This window comes from Lissotriton helveticus, chromosome 2_1 (assembly GCF_964261635.1).
Source record: "Lissotriton helveticus chromosome 2_1, aLisHel1.1, whole genome shotgun sequence".
Lineage (NCBI taxonomy): Eukaryota > Metazoa > Chordata > Amphibia > Caudata > Salamandridae > Lissotriton > Lissotriton helveticus.
This window is the reverse complement of record NC_136059.1, coordinates 1,305,518,108-1,305,543,457: the sequence shown is the minus strand read 5'-3', so window position 1 is coordinate 1,305,543,457 and position 25,350 is coordinate 1,305,518,108. Positions and strand designations below refer to the sequence as shown.

General features: G+C 44.9%; 1 protein-coding gene across 1 annotated transcript in view; it reads left to right on the top strand.

Annotated features, from left to right (window-relative positions):
- The window catches only part of CCSER1 (coiled-coil serine rich protein 1), a 2,545,713-nt gene extending 2,520,574 nt beyond the window's left edge, over positions 1-25,139 (top strand). Inside the window, exon 10 of the mRNA XM_078676231.1 lies at positions 23,353-25,139. Coding sequence (XP_078532357.1) covers positions 23,353-23,469 — 117 coding nt within the window. The 3' untranslated portion in view covers positions 23,470-25,139. The remainder of the gene's footprint in view (positions 1-23,352) is intronic.
- Positions 25,140-25,350: the final 211 nt, after the last annotated feature.

The following is a 25,350-nucleotide window of genomic DNA, read 5'->3' as shown; positions in this document are numbered from 1 at the left end:
GCAGACCTTAGACACATTTTACAAGGCTGCTTCTGTGGGTGGCACAACCAGTGCTGCAGGCCCACTAGCAGCATTTGGATTTACAAGCCCTGGGCACTCCTGGTGCACTTTACTGGGGTCTGACAGTAAACCAAATAAGCCAATCATGGAATCCAATCAATGTATACATTTTATACAGGAAGCACTTGCACTGTGGCACTGATTGGCAGTGGCACAGTGCTCTGAGCAGCTAACACAAGCAAAATACATGAGGCAACAGCAACAAATATGGAAGGGAGACCCACGCCAATGAGGCCAGGTCTAACAGGTATACATTCCTGCACAAAAACATCTTGCTTGTAATGCAGGCACCCTTGTTATATGGCGCAAGGGTGTGTGTATTAGCTGTAGGCATCCACTAGTGCCCCAGTGCATAGAAGGAGCTGAACAACACCATATCTTGGTTAATATGGTGCTGTTTAGCTCGCTCTCATCTATACAATGCAGCATAGCAACTTACCTTTCTGTGCTGCATTGTGTGAACTATTAGTATATATGCCACACAATATTCAGTGAGCATTTGATGTGTTGCTGAAGCAGGTATTGTCAAGTTCAAGAAACAAATCATTTATACTTTTCTTCACTATGATGCGTGTGAAATTAAAATTTTTAAGTTAAATGATAAACCTGAACTGTTTGCTATATTTGCAAGAGTCCATATTTTTGATAGGGTGAACTGTCTTTGTTTGCGCCAGAGCACACATTTGAATAGGTGCACCACATCAAAACAGCAACAGTATGCCCTATTACAATGAATGCTCTGGCCCCAATTAACCCTCAAACTCACGCTGCCCTCATGACAGCTCATTAAATGAAGTGTGGAGCACTAGCATCAAAGCTGCTCTGTGGTAACAACCCTCCTGCACTTTGAGGAGGGGAGAGATTCCCCTCCAGCCAGGTGCGGGAGTTCATGGGACCCTATTTCATCCTTTCCAGATGGCTACACTCAGGGTGCACACAGACAGTGCACCATCTTTTTGTGGTAAACTGTAAGGGCCCATTTAAAAAACTAACCTAAGACAAAATCCTAAACTTACTACCATTTTGGTATTCACAGAAGGCACTTACTCATCAATGAGTAAGTGCCTTCTGTGAATACCAAAATTAGTAAGTTACTCAAAATGGATTAGGTTACTCGTTTTTGTATTCACAGAAGGCACTTACTCATCAATGAATAAGTTCCTTCTGTGAATACCAAAATGAGTAAGTGCCGTCTGTGAATACAAAAATGAGTAAATGCCTTCTATGAATACCAAAATGGTAGTAAGTTTAGAATTTTGTCTTAGGTTAGTTCTGTGAATCGGGCCCAAAGTGTGCCTCCTATGGTCACGTTTCCCTCTGAGCTGGCATCCATACTACAGCAAACACAATAAGGAAGGAGTGCTGGAACCTTTCAGACACTCACCCCCAGTCACAGATCTGGGTTTAATCCATCATCTTTCTTCTGCTAACTAAGCCACCCCAGTTTGTGACCCAACCATATGCAAATCAGTGTTGAACCTGTTCCTCTTGGGAATAGTCCAGCCCAAACTACCAGGCTAGCTTGAATCCAGTGGCACAGTGACCAAGGGACCCACGTCTGGGTATACCCTGGCCACTTAGGGCAGACATAGCAAAAACAATAGGATAATGGATGGAATACTGAAACCTTTCAGTCCTCTGTCAATTATCTCCTTTTGTTTGCTTTGTTCGCACTAATTTGGCAGGGTATGCCCAGACGTGGTTCCCATGTTCACTTTGTCGCTGGGTTCAATCTAGTCTGGCTGATGAGGGGTGTTACCAGGAAACCTGTCCCAGGATGCTTGTTTCTGGGCCAGAAAAGACCTTGTTTGGCTGTTCATGCTGGACTGTTCCCATGAAGAACAGGGTCAAGACTGATTGCATATAAATGGGGCTGAACTGGCGAGGCGAAGTGAGCTAAAGAATGATCATGGATTCAACTCAGAACTAATAGTGACTGGCGGTGAATGTCTGAAAATGTCATCACTCCATGCATTATCTCCTTTTGTTTGCTTCACAGGATGCCTACTACAGCACTGGTGCAGAGGCAAAGTCCCTCATTTGCATGGGTTTACACCCTATGCCAATGAGGGAACACTATCTCATGATAGACTACATGTATGCCAGCACGATCTATATACCATAGCAGCCCCTTCTGTAATACCATAGTGCCCAGGGAGCACAGGAAACAGGCACCCAAGCTTGTTACACTGCTGTAGCACTATCTGTAATACACCCTGAGGTGTGTGGTAGGAATAGGTGCTGACACAGCCCTCATTTACTGAGAGATGCATTTGCTTTTGCACTCACACCAGTCTTCCCTTTCCCTACAGCAGTCAGGAGCTGCTGTAGGAATTTGCACAAAGCACTCAGGAGAGAAATATGTCCCTGTTGAAAATTAAAGAGTCATGTTTACCAATGCTCCTGCAGGGCATTGCCATTGATGAACTTCGCTTACTTTTCTGCTGTTTACGGGTTAAATGAAATCAGTAACTTTCACAAAATGAGTCATTTAAATTCTTAATTGGAAAACACACTTCTTCACCCAAGTGGATAAATGTCAGCAAACCCAGCTTTCTTGAACCCACCGACGGGATGTATGGAAGCCAACGTTTACTAATACATCTGTCACATACTTGAAACTTGGTCAAGCATGAAGGTCAGAGGTGGAACAGGGCAGCTCACGCAAAAGACCTCAGCTCCACCAGCAAGATTCAAATCCTGTTCACTAATATGCAATATATGTCCGAGATAAATCTGAGATTTTAGCATTTGGCACATTCCCACCATTGGATGCAGCAAGAATTTTGGCCATGCAAGCTGGGAATTCCCCCAGCCCCTACCATGGTGGCCAAAAATGTAGGAGTCAAAATTGATACCTCTCCTTCCTTTAAACATCAAGTCATAGCCATGGTCTGAATATGTTTTGCATTATTAAAAATCATTAAGGACATTTTTCGAAATTCTACCTGCTAACACACTCAAATGCATTACCCATATCGTAATTTCTTCTAGGTTGGACTACTCAAATGTCCTGTTATTTGGGGCTCCTCAAGTGCTTGTAAACACATTGGGCCTGACTCACAAATGTAAAGTGAGTTGAAAGTCTAACTTTACGACTTTCGGTATTCACAAAGGGCATTTCCGAGTAGTAAAGTTAGACTTTTCTCTCAGTTTTGGTGTCAGTTAAACTTAAGACCTAGACTCAAGTTTAACTGAGACAAAAGTCTAACTGTACTCAACTCTTTAAGGAATTTTTAATTTCTCTTTTCTTTGTTTCTTTAAGAAAGACATTTGCTAGTTGTTCAGCTTTCCTACCTTTAATTAGCATCGAAGCCCTCCAGTTGGAGCAGCTGTTCACAATTTAAAAATGTTGTTAATTCGTTCATTTATTCATTCATATGTGTTCTATCCTCCACATCGCGTATTGCTAAATGTAAACTACACATCACGTGTATAACAGTGCACGTGATGAAAACCTTTTAACCATGTTGTGCACTATTTTCACTATGAAATATTTTTTTACCTCCGCAGTAGCTAAGTGCAGCTGATTAGACGTGAGCCATATGTCCTCTGCCCAAAAAGAAAACTTTTTTTATGTAAACATTGTGATACATGTCAGTTCGATTAATCAACCATTGGCATACAAAGTTTTTGGCAGATGTACAAGGTGCAGGGAGGACGAATGACGCTTTCCAATGCGCTCAAGGAGCCCATCGGTCAGTCAGAAACTCACCATAATCCTTTAAGAATGGCATTTCTGCACTCGGGATTATGATGGAGGTTTCTGACAGCCATTCCATGTCGGCCTTTTGGATATGGAAAGGCTATTGAAAACTGCCCCTCCCTGGCCTCCTCATTTGGACCTCTAACATCCATGCACCACGTGGCAGGCACCATGCCTGCCACACAGTGCAGGGATGTACACAAATTTCCATTTTTCAATGGCAGCTTGTGCTGCGGGCATTTTCAGCCCGCCACACAAGCTCCCATTGACAAATGGAAGTTTCCGACCACACTATGGGGCATATTCTCAAGGAGCTATCGCTGAGTTAACGGCACCTTATTGAAGCCTAAGTCGCGATAATGTCATCGCCATATTCACAAACCGGTGAAAACAGCCGATAGTTCTCCAGCGATAGCATCCTCAAAAAACATCGCCACTGATGAGCCCGGCAACTATCGCTAATGAGATGCAGACTAGGCGTTCCCGAGCAAAAAGCTGCGACAACACCACTCCACAACATTCTCAACGACCAGCCAGATCTGCAATAGGAACACACACATGCGAAAAGGCGCGTTAGCAGCAGGAAATCAACACCTGCTCTGACCTGGTGTAAAGTCGGACTGCAGCTGGCACCAGAAAAGGAAGCCCAGCTCCTGAGCCACACCTGAAAAACAGGTGCCATGGAGCTACTGATCATGTAGCTCGGAGCCCCACGAGGGCCCCAACACCCACAGCCACTACCACCATGCCCGCCACCACCCCCGGACCCCCCACACCACCACCCCCTGGAACCCTCCCGCACCACCCCGCGGACCACCACAGAGGCAGCGCAGACACAGACCGCAGACCTACAGAAAACGCACTAGCCTCACAGACTTGACACCAGAGAATGTCATTGCCCACTACAGGCCTAAAAGGACAACCATCCTCCGCATCCTGAACATCATTGCCCACAGGCTGACGGTACCAACACAGCGGAGAACCAACATCCTTCCGCAAACAAAGCTGCTGGCTGTGCTGCACCTGTTGGCCTCTGGTACCTTCCAACCAACAACCCCCAGAGTCGGAGGAGTCTCACAGCCATCCCTATCAAAGTTCCTTAAACCTGTCCTGGATGCCATCATCAGCTTGGTACCCCAGTACCTATACTTCCTCCACACTGTGCAGGAACAGCTGGAGACCAAGCAAGGCTTCTACGCCATAGCTGGCTTCCCGCACGTGTTGGGGCAATTGACTGCACACATGTCCTACTTGTGCCCCCTGCCGACACTGCACACAATTACTGCAGCAGAAAGCACACACATTCTATCAATGTGCAGGCAATAGTGGACCACCGGGGTCTCTTCACCAATGTCACCGCCAACTACCCAGGCAGTGTGCATGATTCCTACATCTTCAGACAGTCCATCATCAACCGGCGCTTCCAGGATGGCACTTACAGACAAGCACTGATTGTTTGTAAGTACCAAGGCCCAGATGTAGGTAATAGCAAATTACCGAATGGTAAAAACCGAATTTTACCGATTCGGTATTCACTATTCTGTAATTGCTATGTAGGTAAAAAATTCTGTAAAAATACCGAATCTGTAAGATTCGGTAATGACCGATTCTGTAATTACAGAATCTGTATTTGCCATTGATTCCTATTGGCCTTGAAGCCCATAGGATTCAATAGCAAATACCGATTCGGTAATTACAGAATCGGTAAAATTACCGAATTTACAAGGGAGACAGGGTGTCACTTTGACACCCTGTTGCACCCCTGTTTCAGGCTTGTGTGCCATGTGACACACAGATATGCCCTTAGGGCATGTCTGTGTGCCACATGGCACAGGTGTACATGCACAGATGTGCATGTACACTAGAATTCGTTATTTACCATAGAATAGTATTCCATGATAAATAACGAATCGGTAAGGGCCTGTGGCACTGATTACAGTGCCACCTACATCTTGATTTACAGAATCTGTAAATTTACCGATTCGGTATTTTACCGAATCTGTAAATTTACCGAATCGGTAAATATACCGATTCTGTAAATAAAATGCCCCCTACATGACAAATCCCAAATACCGGTCAGTAAAGGCCGAAATCGGCTGTTACCGACCGGTAATTGGTGACCTAATTCTGGCCCCAAATGAACAAACCATACACCTAAACTTCACCATCATGCAACTCACAACTCTGGGAATGCACACATTACAAACTCACTTACAACATGCCTAACAACATTCACACCCACCAGACACGACAGCACAACTCACTGTGGGAACCTGGCCTAGCCATGTACACAAACCATCAATGGCATGGCACCTCAGCCACACAATAGCAGATTGTGGGGAGAGGTGGGAACCAGGCATGTGCGAGGGAGGCAAGTGACCCATGAATAAGCGTGTACACAATGCCAAGTGTGGCACGGATGTGCTGGCCAGACTGCAGTATGCAGACCACAGACATGCCCATGTCGACATATACTACTGTTGTTTGGAGCGTAGTGGACAGTGGACGCAACCATGTCACCTCTGCCAATGGGGGAAATCAAGGAAATGTTGCTTGTTACGTCCCTCCCGTAAGCGTGAGTGGAGTGGGCTGGTCCGGCGTACGCCAGCCCAGCGTAGGGGTGTGAATGAAAAACACATAGCCCTGGGCGTGGTTCACTTCCGGAATGGCAAACGGGTCTGCCAGGGCGGCGCCTCTCACCCCGCCATGAGGCCTTCGCCATGAGCGGGGTTGCCTGCGATCCTGTGCGCCTGATGCACCCCGGGACGCTGGTCCCCGAACCTGTTTTACCCGCCCCTGCACACCCAGGCCACAATGCCCACCTGCCGACACCGGCATGTGTCAAAGAGGGCCCACCACGTGCAAGCTTCAAGCCCTAGGGCTGCGACCCTGGCAGCCCGCTCAGACCATCACGGCCTCTGCGAGCAAGGCTCACAGTACTCCTTTCTTGTTGACGTACTCCAACGGCATACATAGCTGACTAGTAGGTCACACATTTGGAACTGAGTCATGATATTTTCATGGCAGTGTACATGTCACTGTACGCAAGGAGATGAGAAAGTGGGAGATGCACTTCTGTCCGGAGGAGAAAAGGCTCACATTTACGGAGGTGATGGGTCACTACCAACAACTGCACTGGTGCCACTGACTCTGTGCAGCGCATGCTTGCCACATGTGGCTGTGGGCCCCTGATGACCGCTGGCTCCGGCACACACTGCGATGAATTAGGTCACAAATTTTGAACGGAGTCTTGCCCTCTACATGGCAGAGTCCATGTCATTGTACAGGCCTCATTGCAGACTGCATCCCCTTCCAGCCCTGGTGCCACTGAGTGTGTGCCCTGCAATTCATGGTCATCCTCTGTTTGTACGTCGGTGCCATCTGGGCCCATGGCCTGGAGGTTGTCTTCCTCTACATGTAGCTGATACTGACAAGGTGGAAAAGTGGAGTCTGTAGCATTCAAATCCACCATTTGCCTGTTCCTGCTTGCTGCTGCCCTATGCATCATGCCTTGGATGGTCACCTTCCACTGTCCTCCGCAACCCTCCGTGACATTCCCCTTGGACATTGACAGGTGCACGCTCAGCTCGTGTGGCCCTGCATCAGTGCACCACAAGACACCGTCCCGTGGCGGTGTGCCTGTGCCGGCCACTGTGCATCTGGGGTCACATACTCTGTGCTGCTCAAGTCAGGGACCCATGATGTCCGTACCTTGTACTGCGGATTGTCTGCTCTCGGTTGTGGTTTTGGGCAGCACCAATCATGCCCTGAGTGGGGGCTCACACTACCCAACACCCATCCAGCACAGGCATCACTGGAGATGTGACCCTGGCAATAAAAGGGGCCGGGGGCACGTGCCCGTGGCCAGTCCCACAAACTCACTCAGTGTGTCTGTGTGGTCATTATGTATGCTTGTGAGACTGGGGCATTCCACATTACATTGTGCTGTGTACAGCGTGCGCAACCATGTCACCCAAGGCAGTGGTGTCGACCTGGGACATGTAACCATTTCGTACCTTCATTTGAAGGTAAGCAGGGTGGATAGGCGTACAACAGTACCGCGTCGGGGTGTGGCTCCTCCACACGTTGATCTGGGTGTGGTTCAGTGTGGCCCTTGCCAAGGATGTGGCTGGTGCGTGTGTCTCTGTTGTATTGGCTGCGCCACCCGTCCCGCAGTCTAAAATGTTGCTATGTGGCATGTCCCCGTATTCATGCTCAGCCGAAGGGGTAAATGGGGAGGGCATTCCCACTCGGGATCAGGGTTCACACATGCCAACGGTTGTGTGTGTTGCTATCGCACCAGCATGTGCCAAAGATGTACCCTCAACTTCATGTTGAGTTCAGCCAGGCAGGTGCTCTACATCGGTGTTAGGCCTGCCCCTGCAATGGGCCTACACACATGTGGCTGGCCAAATTCTGTGCATCATCAGCACTGTGTCATGCTCAGGCTTGTTGACATGAGCAGACAGGCATGACAATGGTGTGCCGTAGGGGTGCAAGTGATGCAACCGCGCTGTGCACACTAGTGAATATGCTCAGGGGGAGGGAGGAGCAGCAATGAGGCTCCGTAATACACATTGATGCCGCTCATTTGCAACAAGAAGTACATGTCATACAGGAATCACTATGTCACACGTATCACACACCATTGAGCCTGCCAACACATCGTGCAGCACTATGCATTGACTCATGTCTCTCTGCACTGTGACAGGTGATCAAGGATATGCACTCAGTGCTTGGACGATGACACCGCTCCGAGCCCCGTACACACACGCCAAGAGGCAGTACAATGTGGCACACAAATGCACTAGGGGCATCGTGGAGAGCACATTTGGTGTGTTGAAGTCACGTTTCAGGTGCCTGGACGTCACAGGTGGTAAGCTCCTGTACAGCCCAGACCTCGTGTGCAAGATGATCGTTGCATGTTGTGTGTTGCACAACATGTGTGTACGCAGCAAGGCCCCATGGATACGAGTACTAGATGCACCGGACGATGAAGATGAGGCAGGTGGACCACATCCCACTGCAGCCACAGCAGGAATAGCCCTTAGGGACTACATCATTGCCAGACATGTGGGGTTTGCAGGCCTGCGGCTGGTTTTCGCGATTGGCCTCATTGCAGGTTTTCTTGTGTTCGTGTTTCGCATTTTTGCAATGTGGCGTTGAATTTAACGCAGACATTTGACGTGTTATCTGGAGACTATCGCATGGTACCGCCATGTTGTGAATACTTAGTTGACAAGGCATAATGTTCCCGCGATAGACTGCGAAGTTGAAGGGTGCGTTAAGTTACTTTTGCGATGTTTATCGCACGCTCTTAAGAATATGGCCCCATGTGCGGTCACATCCTAATCGGGGTCTTGGAACCGCCGACTTATGCTCGAGTGGTTTCTTCGCCGCAACAGTGTCCCGACCGACATCGTAATCAGGGCCAAAATATTGTTGGCATTAGCCCATCATGAGAGTATCATGAATGGTTCTAAAACACCAGTCAACATCACCACCTAGCCTAACACTGGATTTAAAATTTCCTATTTCATTAAAGGAACTTTTTGCTGCTATACCTTTTTGCTCAAACATGTAAATTGTCTACACCTTGACATTTTCCTCACCAAGGGTCAGATTGATCGAAGTGTTGCATTGCCATTGCATCATTCAAAGTAGGGAATGGGGATCACAACACTAAAGTCAGATTTACAAAGCCACTCAAGGCCACCTTGCAATGCCATGCAGCGCTTGGTAAATCTGGAGTAAAGCAAGGCATCTAAAGTCAGTGCCTTGCGTTACTCTGTCCCAGGTAGGCATTCCATGAGTTGACTGTGGGTGTTCCCATGCATCCACCCATGGATTTTTGGCACATTCCTAGATACAAACTAAGAATGCCTCTGAACAGGAATGTCTGCACTTGCTGTCGGACAGACAAAACTATACAATACTCACAATACACTCTACACCAGACTCGGCAAATGTGATTGGGGGATTGGTCAATGAGGTGGCAGGATACAAATGGATTTCTTACCATGAAGCATCCTTGTTATGTAAGGAGAAGCCTATCACTCCTCAATTCTATACCCTCCCAAAGGTACATAAACCAACCAGACTCCACCCCGCCCCCGAAAGACTCATAGTACCAAGAATCGGGTCTATACTTGAACCTATCGCGCAGTTTTGCAACTGCACTCGGGAGGTCCTGAACATCCTGAGGGACCTAGCATTCTATCCATCTACATAATTTCTGAAAGCCTGGACATAGAGTCACTCTATTTAAAGATACCCCAGGAGGAGACACAGAGGGTGATTACAGACACTTTATACCGATAGAATTGGGAATACCAAACACCCAGAGGATTTATTTTGGACCTGGCAAGACTAGCATTGACAAAAAACCTTTTTGAATATAATGGTACGATATACCTTCAAGCCCATGAGACATCCATGGGTAGTGCATTCGCACCTAGTGTGGCCTGCCTCTATCTAGCAGAATTCGAAATTCTAGATATATATGCTGAAAACTCCCCATGGACAGAGTCTATCAGACTTTGGGGAAAATATATAGATGATGTCCTAGTGATTTGGCGAGGCAACCAAAATTTACTAATGGGTATTCTAGAATGGCTAAACAAGAGAAATACCTTCCTACACTTCACACGACCATTACCAACACTGAACAACCCTTTTTGGATCTTGTGATCAAGGTGGAAGATGGATGACTCAATACACAGGTGTTAGAAATGGGGGTCTCTAGTTGGCAGAGGAAGGTAACTTTGCCCAAATCGGAACCCTTGCTTCCAGTCAGAGTAAGGGGGATACACTTCTAAAATAATCCCTGCTCACCCCCTTTGTAGCTTGGCACAAGCAGATGGGCTTATCTCAGAGGTAAAGCATTTGTGAACACATACAGTAATAAAGTCAAAATACTACAAATGGACACCACACCAGTTTAGAAAAATAAGTAATCTTTATCTAAAGCAAACAAGACCACATGACAAAAATCCACAATACAGTAATACAAATATAACTTTCAAATAGTGGAAATAGTTCAGTTCAAAGCAAACTGCAGATGCAACACTTTTCACATAAAGTACCTTGGATGTGTCGCACACACAAACAAAAAGGGTCTCTAGGAAGGTGATGCGTCAGTTCCTTACACTCAGGGAAGGTGATGCGTCGGTTCCTTGCGCCAGGGGAGGTGATGCGTCGGTTCCTTAATGCTGCACAAGGGAGGGGATGGGTCAGTTCCCTACCGGTGAGTAGGTGATGCGTCGGTTTCTTACTGCGTAGGGAGGTGATGCGTCAGTTTCTTAGTGTGTTTCCCAACGATGCAACAGACTTGGCGCCCCAATGCGATCTGATGAAACGTGATGATGCGTGGGTTATTTGCAGCCGCACAGCAGGCCTTGCGTCGGAATCATTGCAGTGATCTCGGCCTTCAGAGATCAGTGCACTCGATGTGCCGTGCAGATATTTCTTGAGCTGCGGGCAGGCGATGCAACAATTTCTTCGGCGATGCGTCGGAAACAGGTGTGGATGCGTCTCGCTTCTCACAGTTGCGTTACTTTTCCCAGCTCCCTGTGGCAAACAGTCTCAAAGGTACAAAACAACAGCAGGCACCTCTTAGCTGGTCAGAGCTCCCAGCAAAGAAGTTCATGGGAGCTGGTGGTGAAGTCTGTGTGTCCCTGAGACTTCAGAACAGGAGGCACGCTCAGTTTCAAGCCCTTGGAGAGCTTCCTCAAGCAGGGAACAAAGCAAACAGCAAAGTCCTTTCTCCTTTCCTTGGCAGGAAGTAGCCACTGCAGGCCAACCCCAGACAGCAAAACAGTGCAGGGGCAGTATTCCTTCTCAGCTTTTCTGGCTCTTCTCCTTGGCAAGGTTCCTCTTGATTCCCAGACGTGATCTAAAAGTCTTGGGTCAGGGCCCCTCTTTTTCTTCAGTAAATCTCTCTGTTCTCCCCTGGCCCAGGGCTCTGAGCCCAGTCCAAACCGGTTCTAGGGGGCACTTTGCAAGTGCACAACAACCTCTATTGTCAATGTGAGCCCTAGCTCCAGACACACCACAGGGGGTCGGAGCCATTATTTTGGAAGGCAGGCACAGCCCTATTCAGGTGCAGGTGCTACTCCTCCGACCCCTCCAAATGCAGACCCCGCCTATTCAGCCTAGAGCTGACTCATCCAGAATCTCTGGAGCCACTGCACATCCCCAGCCCCTGTCACTACAAAGCCAGACACTCAATACACATCCTAGCAGAGGCACACTGGATGGCTGTGCAAGAAAGTACATACTTTCTAAAAGTGGTATTTTCAAACACAGAATGTAAAAATCACCCTCACTAAAATGATCCCTTTTAACATTCAGAGTTCAGGCATACTAAACTTTATTTTCCCAACTCGTTTCAGGGGCAGTTATGCTTATAAGATGTTATAGCCTTATAACCGTGAAAAACTAAATTGGCAGTATTTCACTATCAGGTCATGCCACGCACATCAGGGCATGTCCTACCTTTCACATACACTGCACCCTGCCAACAGGGGTACATTGGGCCTACCTTAGGGGTGACTAACATGTAAAACAAGCATTGGCATAGCCAATAGGTCTCGCCTTTGGAACCTTATAAAAGTGTTTAGTTATCCAGCACAATATCCTTGGTGCAACAACATCAAGTGCTGCATGGCTAAACACTTATAAGGTCCCAAAGGTGAGACCTATTGGCTATTCTAATGCTTGTTTTACTTTCAGTTTAAAAGTTAAAATCCTAATATAGAGCAATGAGCTCTTAACTGTGGTCAAAAAGCTCCATGGAAACTGCAAGGAATATATTCCAGCTACATGTTTTTTTGCCCAGTCTTTCCTTATCCTTATATTGCAAACAGTGTTCATTTGGATAGAAATCAATTCTTATTATTAAAGAAAGCCCCTAACAATGGTGAAATGTTTTTAATTTTGAATTGGTACTTTTACAGACCAAGGACTCTTAAATTATACTGCCTACCAGTATGGATGACATGTGATTCCTACACCTTCTAGGCCTCGGTCTTATGCAACATTTCCTATACACTGATTTACACACTTATGATTGTGCAATGTATGTGTGATATTTGGACACCTTAAAGTGGTATGAGTCCGCTATAAAACTGAATGAATCAGAGAGACAGTGGTTATGGACACTTGTGAGAGGGGGGCATTGTCAAATGGTGGTAGTGAGGGAATCCGTGGTGAGGTGGTCAGTGTGGGGGTTGCTAACAAACATTGTTGCACAGGGCACCACCAGTGCTAAAGCCGGCCCTGGGGGGCTTTCTTTCTTGTGTGATGCTTTTCCCATTCTTGCCCCCTGCAGTACCTCCTCTGTTATCTCTCTCACCCCTAATGCGGTTTTAAAGTTTCCCTTTCGTGCTAAAAAAAACGCCATCACGCGCCCTGGTGGAATTGCAGGCGCATCATCACACCTTGTTTCAAATTTAGTTTTTTTTGTAGATGGCGCTGTGCTGCTTCTCCAAAAGACACTATTTAGCAGAGGTGACCTATTGCTTCGGCAATGCAGTTTATCCCTTCCTGTCTTAGTCTTTTTTATTCCACACTCCCTCGCATTTTTGTCTTTAAATTCCACTCTTGTCTTGTTTTGCTTTGGGTTAGTTGGGAAAAAAATCCAGAATCCTTGTATGCCGTTTATTATGCAAGGGTCTCAGGATCGAACACGCAATTAATTAACATCGCAATGTTTCTAGGCGCTTGACTTGTAAGTGCCATTGTTGCCTGACTAGTTATACTCCTTTAATCCACCTCGAAAGCATGAAAGGCTGAGTGAGTCCAACAAGTTCAAACTCCTTTTTTGAAGATGACGTCCAGTGCGCTGCAGGAGGCGCATTACCCCTCCGAGCTTTGATGCTGCCTCGGTGCTCTGCCTCACATCTGCCGCACCACAGCTGTGAGAGAGGTCAGAAGAAGATTGGAGTGGTGTCACTGCCAAGAACTCCTGGGGTTTCAATGAAATGTGAACTCACACCGTGGTGAGCTTCATTCCACCGCACGTGCATGAGACATTCTGCAAGAAGGTGTCAAGCAAGAGATTAAAGCTTGCGCATGGAGGAGAGGCGCTAGAAGCCGGTGGGCACTATATTTCTGCAGAGGTGCAGATGTGATCAGACCCGATGGAATCTAAAGGCTTTTCGACATGCCTCTGAAAGGCAGGTAAGGGAGGACAGGTCAGTTGCACGGCAAACTACGGAGGCCAGAAAAGCTGGTCAGAGTCAATCACCTGTTCAGCTCGGAGTGGCTAGCAGGACTGGGCACATCTGGCAAATGCCAAGCTAGCGAAGGGCGGTAAGGATGGGCAGAATCAGTCATCTGTCGGGCTGAAGCTCCTGGGCATATTTGGAGATTTTTCTACATGCTTTGAAAGTCCAGAAGGGCCGGGCAAACACCGTCGCTCCACAAGCTGTACAGGGTTGAACGGAGTCAGTCACATTCCGAACCCTGAAAGGCTAGTAAGGTTTGCCCGAGTAAGTTGAATGAAGGTTTGAGAGTCCAGAAGGGCTGGGTAAAGTTAGGGATATATTATTAAGGCTAGACACTTAAATGTAAAAACTCTGAATAGGCATTTCCTAACTATAATAAGATAAGCCCGGCTTCCAAAGTGGTGCGTGCGCAAGCGCCCGCCGTGGCGAATGTAAAAGCAGCGTGTTTGCACATATGTTTTCAATTAATGTGAAACGCAGCAGGGGAGGGGCAGTGGAGGGTTGAGAGACAAGCAAGAGGAAAACCAGATGGCACCTGATCAGGCGCTGCAAGCTGGCGGCTGTGCGCATGCCCGCGCATGTAACCACAAGCTCTAGGCCAGCAAAAGCATATGGTAGCACTTTTAAAAGCCTACTTACTAAATGTTTCGCAGTGCAGCACATGCGCTGGCTCAGGCAAGACCTAAAAAGAGAAGGTGAAAGCCTGGCAAGTGGGTGCACTTTAAGTCGACATGGCAATATTAGACTGCACACAGGCACTGCAATGGCAGGCCTGAGTTACATTTACAGGCTGCTTATGTGGGTGGCACAACCAGTGCTGAAGGCCCACTAGCAGCATATGATTTACAGGCCCTGGGCACACACAATGCATTGTACTAGGGACTGACTAGTAAATCAAATAAGCCAATTGCAGAAATGCCAATCCATAGTCACAATTTACAGGGAGAGCATGTGCACTTTAGCACTGATCAGCAGTGGTTAAGTGACCAGTCATAAAACCAACCAAAACAGGTCAGAAACAGAAGGCCACAAAGCAAAAAGCTAAAATTTGGTGATAAACCCACTGTAAAGCCAGTTCTAACTACAGGTTTATCACAAACTGACCTGTAGGAATAATTTCCTTTCCTACAAGAGTTTTCATCCAAAATCCCTCTGTGAGAACTTACCTTTTGGACAGTTCCTGCTTCTCCGCGGGAACTGCTCTAAAATAGGAGACTATAGATTGGAATTACAGAACCTATGGGAGAAATTAAAAGAAAATCATGATTGGGTCATCAACCAAGCTCAATGTAGGGCCAGAACCTCCATTAGAGATGCCTTATTAGTGAGTAAAGAGAAGAAAGAAGTGGACAAGATAATATGTGTGACAACCTTCAACACAGCCTCCAACCACATGTGGAAAATAATTACAAAGAAATGGTGGATTATAAGCTCCAACGGGTTGCATGTGATGACACCAATGTTCTCTTTTTTTTTTTAAAACGCAAGCACTGGGGACATGGTGGTGCACATAAGACCCCAAATCAAAGAAAAAAATACAAAAAGTAAGATTATGGAATCTCCCACCATTAGCAGGCCACACTCCATACGTAGGTTATGGGGTATGTTCCCTTTCTTGCAGCTTGAAAACAGTAGATGTAGGACTCAAATACCCCTGGGTACAGACAAAATACACCAATTGCAACTCTGAGAATATCATCTGCCTCTTGGTACCCTTGCAGCCTCTTCAGTGTAGGGATGACAACCCAGAAGGTGAAAATACTAATAACAGAACATAAGAGTAATACCAAGTGCAAAAGAATGACTACGAAGTTAACAACCCACTTTGTAGAAGCAAACTACAAAGTCCGAGCTATTCATTGGACAGCACTGGACAATCCATTTCTTCCCCATGAAGTAGAGATATTAAGGCAATACTCCTTTTAAGGGAGCAAAAAAGGATCTATATGATCCGGAGTTGCAAAAATGGACTCAATTATTAAATTCCGTGCACCAGTTGAACAATCTTTGAAAGATGGTTAGAAAATAGGGTTGGCACCCCATCCTATGCCCATGACTAGGATGTATTAACCCCTTTGCTGCGGGCATTATTCACCTGCTGTGCTGGGGGGGGGGGGAGGGGAAGGGGGGCACGCACAGCGCCCGCATGCTCATGACGAGCTCAGCTCGTCATGAGGCGCGGCGCTCCTGTGCTCATGACGAGCTGAGCTCGTCACAGGTGCATTGGCTCCCGTGGAACGTTAAGCACTGGAGGGGAATTCTCCCCGCACCTGAGCGTTCCACGGGCAATGACGAGCTGAGCTCGTCATGAGCACCGGAGCGCTATGGCTCATGATGAGCTCAGCTCATCATGAGCATGGGAGGGGTTAATGGAGGAATATCTCATAGTTCCTGTAAAAACCTATAACCCACGTAAGACACTCTATATATGTATATGTAAATACATACAAAACATAAATACATAATAGGACTATTTTACCCTTAACCCCTCTAAAAACAGCCCTCTATGCCTACTGCAAGAAATTCATATATATAATAAATGATATGACTTTCTGAATAAACAGCATCTCTAATCAGCAGCCCTTAAAAACCGGCTGCTGAATAAAAAACTACCAGAGAAGACGGAACATTTCTGCATAGAAGGTTTGTGAGGATGTTCATACATTACAGATTATGTACAATAGGCATGGAGGCTTGGAGGGTCTTTAAAAACAAAAATCAGAACACAAGAAGTTGATGGTCTATCTTACACCCGAGCCCGGCAGATGAAATCGTCTTGACCGGAACCCAGAAGTGTTGGACACCCATTAGAATGTAACATAGATAAAAAGGTAAGGAAGCCCGTACCAATGTAATTGCACAGAGCCGCGAGAGGCACAGACTGTGTGGCATCTACACCCTTAGAAATTAAGTGGATCAGGGAAGGGGTGACTACGCTGGCAGCAAATCTGCTGTGTGTCAGTATGGGGATTGGTTGCTGCGTCGGGGCAAGCCTGTTGTGATACACCACGGCGGTGGTCTCAGTCAGATGTGGAAGCATGTCATCGACTCGTGTCATGGGGTGATGGCGGGCCGCGCTATGGTACACAAAAGTGTTTGTTTGATGTGGACCAGAGCGATTGTACTCATGCTCGAAGGGGCGTTAGAGAGCGGTAGATCTCAACAGAGAGTACACACTTTTTTCTAGTCTTAATGCTAAGAGGAGAATATGCTAGATGAGTTGTGCTTTTTTTGTTATTTGTACAAAAAGTGACTACAGGGGGATTCTCCCTCTTGCACTCCATTTTGAGCACCTAGATGGATGAAACTTGGTAAGAAACCAACTAACCTTTCTCATATTCTGACTAATTTGCCAATACCACCGTATTTTCACTCTTTAACTGGGAGAGAACTTGAGTGATGCCTGACTAGAATATTGGTCGAAAGTAGTAAGTTTTCATGTTTCTTTACATAAATACAGGGGATTAAGGTATAATTTATAGCGCCGGTCCTCCCTCAGAACCTTAATCAGGAGATATCTGTATATACACCCATATATACATGATATTTAATGATATTCTGAAAACGTGGGGTCTTGTATTTGTTTGTTTTTATAGTTAGGTGTCTTTTTCAGTACCATATGAGAGTGTCTACCTGGAAATTAACAAGTCAGGTCATTATAAGGAATAAAACATATTCCCTTGAATATTTGGTGATTGACCAGGAATGGGTTTCTCAAAGATCAGGGATGCCTAGTCCTGAGGAAGGCCAAAACCCCCCTTTATGGGTGACAGTAAAGGCCGAACCATGTCGACATAGAAGCAATACAGGAGAGGAAGGGAGCCCTAACAGCAATGATATACATACAAGAAATGTATAATTATAAAAAGAGAAATTTGACTCGAAGCAGTACATGGAGCTGGAGATTCCTGCACCGGTGAAAGACTCCAAAGCCTGATTATAAACTGTAAATTCTAGGCTCCTCCAACATGGAAGCAAATTTTGATGAAATTCTCACAAAAAAGTGTGTGAACATTATTACAATCAATTCTTTAATGAGCATTCTACAAGACCTCTCTCCAACACAATAAAAAGGGTACCAGGCACTACCAATTGCCTGTTATATCTAACAGCAGAAAATTAAGAAACTGGCCTATGGAACCCAGTATACCTCTGATCAGAAAGGTGTCCAAACTAATAACACGATGAGGGCACCACACTTGTGCGCACAATGAGATATTACAAATAGTATCAACAATAAATATCACAAACAACTTCCCCGGCGCTCGACTTCTTGCAGCCCACCGTCAAAGCCACTAAGACTGAAATTCAAACAAAAGTAGAATGAGCGTCAAAGTAAATCATATTATCTAGCATATTAAAGTACTGCAGTCCATGAAGAATCAAAGAGTTCCACGCAAGCTTCCTTTACACTTGTAATCCGTTCTTTTTATTGTAGTAGAGTGATCATTTCATTCAACCAAACAGTCTTTCTTGATGAAGAAATCAAAAAATGAAGATATTCAAAACATTGCACTAATGGAAATGTTCCACAGCCTGCACGTTTCGTCCCATCAGGGACATCATCAGGGCTGTAAAGATAAAAAGACATTACAATAAAAAAAATCTATATTGATAATTCAATGTGTGCAACAAATGTTCATCCCAACTTGGAAGCCTGCCTATATACCATTCTACACAAGAATCTAATAAATAAATAATCCTGTCTATATGACAATCTGTGTATTCTACAGTTTACGTTGGCAATCACTTCAAACAATGATGGTCAAGGAATCGTCAACATTTTTTGATCACAAGGTATCCATGTTTTCCCTAGGCATCCAACCTATGCATCAACATTACAAGTATCACAGTGCAAATGTTTCTAAACATTCCTTCATATGAAGGATCTGACTGTATTGACCATGTTTATTAACACTAGACATCTTCATACTCCTTGAAAACCATGAGAGTGCCCTATAGACCTGTTTAGTAATGTTATGCTAATGTATTTCAATTTCCCAATAATACACAGGGAACTCGCTATTCACCCCCATCATTTTTGCCTGCTGTAACAAATAAAACCCTCTCACCTCTACTTTTATCCATGTGGTGATATAATGGGCAATGCTTCTCCTTCATTTTTAGTCTTATCTCAATCCATGTACTTATGATCAATTCCTAGTGTATATGAAAAAACCTGAATTAAGTGCTTACACCCCTAATTTACAGACTTAAATATTGCTTGGTTCATAAATCATTCACTCACCTACTTTTAGGCTATCAAACATATTCCTCCAAGTATTATTATGAAGGCTTCCACTTAATTAAAATTTCACGGTTTATTTTTTAAAAAGGTCTCCTATTATAGAAATGAGAGGAACCGTTCACCTGTCAAAACAAAATCCTAATCTTGAATCCACAATATTAAAATCCCATTACACAATATAATTCTGTCACCTCTTATTATCCCTGCTCAACAAAGACCCATCATCCGTCTTCCTAAATTCCAGTGTAACTGCAGAAATTGCCTGAAATTAACCAAGAGACACCTATTCAGGTCCCCTTCCTCATATAATTTCAGTAATGTAGCCAACTTGTTAAATACTGTAGCCCAAAAAAATGGTATTTTAACACACCTCCTGAATTTCTCTACTTAAACTATACTAAAATGCTCCCAATCTAACCTTATTTCTCCATTATCTCCTGTTGCACGTCTATGCTCCGCGACAGCTAGGACCAATAAATCCCGCCGTGAAGTACTGGTTGGGAGCAGGGCTATTTGAACTCCCTAGTAACCAATCACCTTTCGCCAATCCGCCGTCCTAATTACTCCGCCCAGGTTCCCTAAGTGGTCCGCACCCATTCTATGTCTTACACGCGATATCTCAAAACAGGAAAGATTCTATTCATTTTCTGTTGCAATAGGTAGCCAATCATAACGCGACCTCACCCGCTCTGCTTTGATGTGCGCGTCAAAACTTTACCCATTCTATTCATATACGTGATACCGCAAAACAGGAAGGACTCTATTAATTTCCTGTTACAATAGGTAGCCAATCATAGCGCGACCTCAGCCGCTTTGCTTTGCGGCGCGCGTCGAAAGTTAACCCAAATTTTATTTAACTCCTGGGTTCGGGAAGGAATCAGGCATATCCGGTCCGCATTCCTATTTCTGTATGAAGTCCAAGATAACGCGTCCTCCGCAGCACTGCTGTGTGCGTTTGAAGTTAACAAAATGTTTCGCACCTACAGCCGGAAAGAAATTAAACATATCCGGTCCGCACATCTAGGGCCAATCACAATAGTCCTCACCTCTCAGTTTGTAAGTTCTCAATCAAGTCTGCTTTTACCCGGACTATATTGAAAATACGGCAATTAGTGATGCCTGTAGTTATCTAATGTATTCAAGTGTTAACCACCCCTAGTACTATTCACATTAATTTAAATATTCTCCTGCGTCTGTATTTGACATACTCATAATGTGCCCACATTGTAGTATATAGATTATAAATTACCATTCTTCCTAAATAGTGAATATATATCGCCTCTATACCCGGAAAAGAGTGATTGGCGTCGAGTTAACGTTTCCACGTTTAATACTTTCCTCTATTAATCTATAATTCTGAAGTGCTATTATATATGAGTCTCTCTACCTTCAATTAGAGACGCTATATACCACCCATATCTAATAAACTCGTCATGTAGGTGACCTCAATATTTAATATATGGAACTCTTTGATTCTTCATGGACTGCAGTACTTTAATATGCTAGATAATATTGTTTACTTGACGCTCCTTCTACTTTTGTTTGAGGTTCAGAAAGGCTACGCAGAACCAATCGAAAAGGGAAGGCATCCAAACTAAATGTGTTTTTCACTGAAGCTTTTAAGGAGTTATAAAATGGTAGAGGCCAACCTTACAAAGGCTATTTAAACTGGATGCCAAGCACAATATCATTGAAAATCATGAACTTGACGAAAGTTAAGCAAGATTGCTGATTTGCAAGAAGAAGGGGCAGAAGACAGTGAGCATGCTTGTGTTGGAGGAAGGGTCTCTTAGTCTCCCCCATAAATGTCAAGAATCACTGCATCACACAACACACCTACATCATATTCCAGGAGCATTTTCTAAGAGAGAGTGCCTATGTGTGTGCATGCATCTGTGTGTGCCCCTGTGCGCTTGAATGTGTGTTTGTGTATGTGAATGCCTCCATTTAAGTGCAAGTGTCGATTTGTGTAATGGCACCTTAAACCATCCTTTCCTTCTGCATAGACTATAACTCTAATCCCCCCACCGGATTTATTACAGAGATCACCAAGGGCCTTGCTTTGGGTCAAGACCCCCAAGCCTCGCCGCAAAGAGTGCAGTTTCTTGAACACTTTCAGCAGGGCCTCTGACTTGCATGTGCAAGTGATGAGGACAGGTCCTTGGCACATCTTCTGTAACAGTGAATGTGCTGAAGACCACAGGCCTTCCTTGGTTTGCTTGGCATAAAGTCCTTCATTGTTGCCTCTGTGCACTTAGATCAAAAAATAATTTAATGGAGTTCACAACTTGGAACAGATCTTTCTTTTAAGATTTAATGCGAGTGCTTTCGTTTTTTTACCTGCTATACATAAAATAAACCCCCAGGGACTTTACATAATGAAAACTGAGCTCATAAAGCAATGCAATGCAAATTATTGTCTTCTCTTTTTTATTGAACTCGGCATTTGTTGATATAAGAGTATAGATAAGCGCATCAGTGCAATGGGCAGTTTCGGTTTTGCATGGGGCAAAGTCATGCAAATCCAAGACGCTCCAAGGCAACTGGTTGTTGTTTGTGGGTTGTGGCACACCCGTTTCTCTTGAGCTCGGCCACATAAGTGGGCTGCAGGTGGCATAATTTAAAATCTCCATATGAAAGAGCTGCGTTCCTTGTTTTAGAGAAAATAGACCCAGACACCAAAATAAAAGTGGCTCTATCAGCTGAAAAAGTAGCTCACATTTTTGAATCTGGGCAGTTTTGAACACGCTGTATAGGGCCTCCTATGTGAGAAGTGATGCATTGCTGCGTGAAAACAGCGATGCGTCACTTTTCATTGCGCCCTCCTTCGACATGATGGATACATCATATTTACTGTATGACGCATCATGTTGCAAGGAATGACAGATACGCAGCTACGGCCCGTATAGGGCGTGCCACTGGGCGGTGACGTGGGGTGGGGAGGGGCAGGGTGGGGTGTTGTAAAATGCGGCAAACTGCCGATTTCAGGTAAGTAACGGGAAAAAAATAAAGCGAATTTTGTTGCGCGTGCTGCATCGCCAAATGCGATCCAGCACGCGCAGCAAAATTAATTTTATTTATTTATTTCGCTCCCTACCTGAAATCATCCGATTGCTGCATTTTACCACCCCCCACCCTGCCCAATCCCACTCCACATCACCGCTCGGTGGCACGCCCTCTACGGGCCGTGGCTGCAGATACGTCAGTTTTACTGACGTATCTGTCGGTGCAAAAATTACGCATTTCTGGAATTGTGTCTAAAGCGTGACACAACTCCAACAATGCAGGGGAAGGCCTATGGATATAGCACTTTTCAACCTTATGCCTGCCATGAGGCAGGCATAAGATTTTGACGGATTTTGAGGCTTACTTGCGTGGGAACGCCCCCCGCATTCATTACACCTGGCGCAGGTATAATGTGGCGCCGGGGTTTACAAAGTGACGCATGTGCTTAGATGGATCACTTTGTAAATAGGGCGCAACAGGGGGCATGTTTTACGCTGCTGATGCGTCACAAAAAGTGAGGCAACAGCAGTGCAAAACTGCTTCAAGGCCTCATAAATAAGGCCCATAGTGTTTTGCAAGACATGGGAGACTGCGTGTGTTTGTGCTTGCTGCAGGCAATGTTTGTGGTCATATCAGTGAAATCAATAGTTAAAAACAACAAACTGAATAATGCGGGCCCTCAAACAGCCCAAAAAACAAAAAACGGACAACTAGCTGTCAAACCAGCACTTCGGGCAATGCCAGACTGACCCTATAAGCCAGTCCGACCTAAGTTCATCCCCAGACTCTCTGCACCATAATATTTTAATTAGCTGTCACCTTAGCCCTTAAATCATTGGGGTTCTTAGTACATGATGCAAGTGCTCAAAGTGCGGAACATTGCTATTGCTCTCAGTAAGACAGGGATTCAAGGTAATAGGCGGAAAAGCAGATTACCATCTAACATATTTCTGTAGATTTTGAATGGTACCTCTGCAAAGGCGCACAATCTGGAAACCATTAAAATGCAAATATGTGCTAATGTTTTTGTTCTAGTTTGAAAGTATTATCAAAGCAATTTTCTTACTTTTAATCTTTAATTAAAATTGTTTTTTTTCCTTTAGGCTCTTTGGAGTTCTCCAAGTACAGAAGGCTCGATTTACAAAGCAATTAGACCAGTCCATTGTTTTCAGCATTATCAGATCAACACCAACATCTGGACGCAAGATGCTTTCCACTGATGTTTTGAATGAAAAAGCTTTATTGACACGTGCAAACATGTACTTCACAGCACGTCAAGTGGTGCACCGTGTGGAAGAACTCAGCTGCTAAGCTCCAGTTTTTTTATGATCAACAAATAATTTAATTATTGTTCTTGACATTTGTGTAGAGCTCTATTTTCATTGCCGGGATTTTAATAAACAAAATGAAACACCACCTTTTAATCCCTCGGGGAGAGAACATTTTATAGCACTATTTAAAGCATTGACTCAGACACAGCAGTATCAGAGAACGAAACATTATTCTGGGATGTTTTCACGCTGTCACGTGACTGCACCAAATATTTATTTCCTACCAGTAGTCTTGTTGCCCAGATTGACTAATATTTCATGCATAGCTGTGCAGCAACCGAAGTTGCCATGCTGCCATGTGTCAAAGTGAGAGAGAAAAAATGTGCCCTATCTACTAAGATGGGGTGCACTTTTTTCTACCTTAACATTGGCGCTCTGTTAGCTGCCATACACCAATTCACACATGTGTGCGCCATAGCGCAAGGGTTCAGGGCCGGACTGACTACCGGGCAGTTTGGAATGCTGCCGAGCTGCTGGCTCATTTTATTGCAGTGGGGGCTGATTTCGTTCATGGAGACCTGCGTGTGATTCGAAAAACTAAACCCAAAACGAATTTCGTTTAGTACACGCATGTCCCCATCAACAAAATATACGGGAAACATCCTTTACAACGCAACTTTTACCACGCAGTGCCTTTACGACGCAACTTTTACAACGCAAACCATTACAACGCTTTGCGCTGGGGGGCGCTCTGGGATAGGGAATAAGTTTAATTTACTATCCAACACCTTCCCTAGTGTCCACGGGGACTGGAGTTGGAATAGTAAATTAAACTATTCACTATCCAGCACCCCAAAGCGCTATGCGTTGTAATGGTATGCGATGTAAAAACCGCGTTGTAAAAACATGCGATGTAAAAGCATGCGTTGTAAGGTCATACATCCAAATATGCCCCCAGCTCAGCAGCATTCCAAACTGCCCGGTAGCCAGTCCGGCCCTGCAAGGGTTTGTGTGTTCGTTAAAGTATAACTTTGGTTCAATAACGGGAACCTTAAAGTACCACAGCTATCCTAATTTGTATGTGTGCATCACACATGCAAAGTAGGAAAATTAGGAGAAATTAAAACAATTCTTCATGTTACGCCAGCCTCAAGGAGCCATTACGTTTTGGCGGAAATCCCTGTCTACAAATGTTAGTAGATAGCAATTTGTGTCAAAATCCATGGGTGATTGCATGGGAATGCTCATGTGCTATCCATGGAACACCCCATTGGCTCAAAGCAGAGCAAAGTAGCGCACATGGCAACTTTGTGTTACTTTGGTAAACTTTCTAACGAAACTCCTGGCTTGTATTGCATAGTAAATCCCACCCCAACACTTGGCGCTGGGCTTGTGTCACATTTGTACTGCAAACCCAGCTGAAAGCATTAGTAAATCTGGGCCGTATTGTATGAGCAGCCGGCACAGCATGGTTGATTCAGTTTTGGGCTGTGTTGTGTTTCTCAAAAAAAGTTTATAAATATGAAATAAATACATCGTAAATAAATGATTTATAATCCATGTAAAATAAATGTTCATTGAAAAGAAAATGTATGGTTATATTAAAATTATAATTTTAATCTTCAACAGTTTAGAAATGTCATTTTTTGGGCGACAGGGGCAACGTTCAGCGTTGTAGAGGGCTGTTCTTTGAACAACTATACACCCTACAATGTTCGTGCTATGGAATGCTTTGATGAGCTAACAGTTTCGAATTGTCGATGCATTATATTTAAAAATATGTCCTTTTAGATTTCAAGTTATCTTTTGCACAGGAGCTTACTTAAAGAG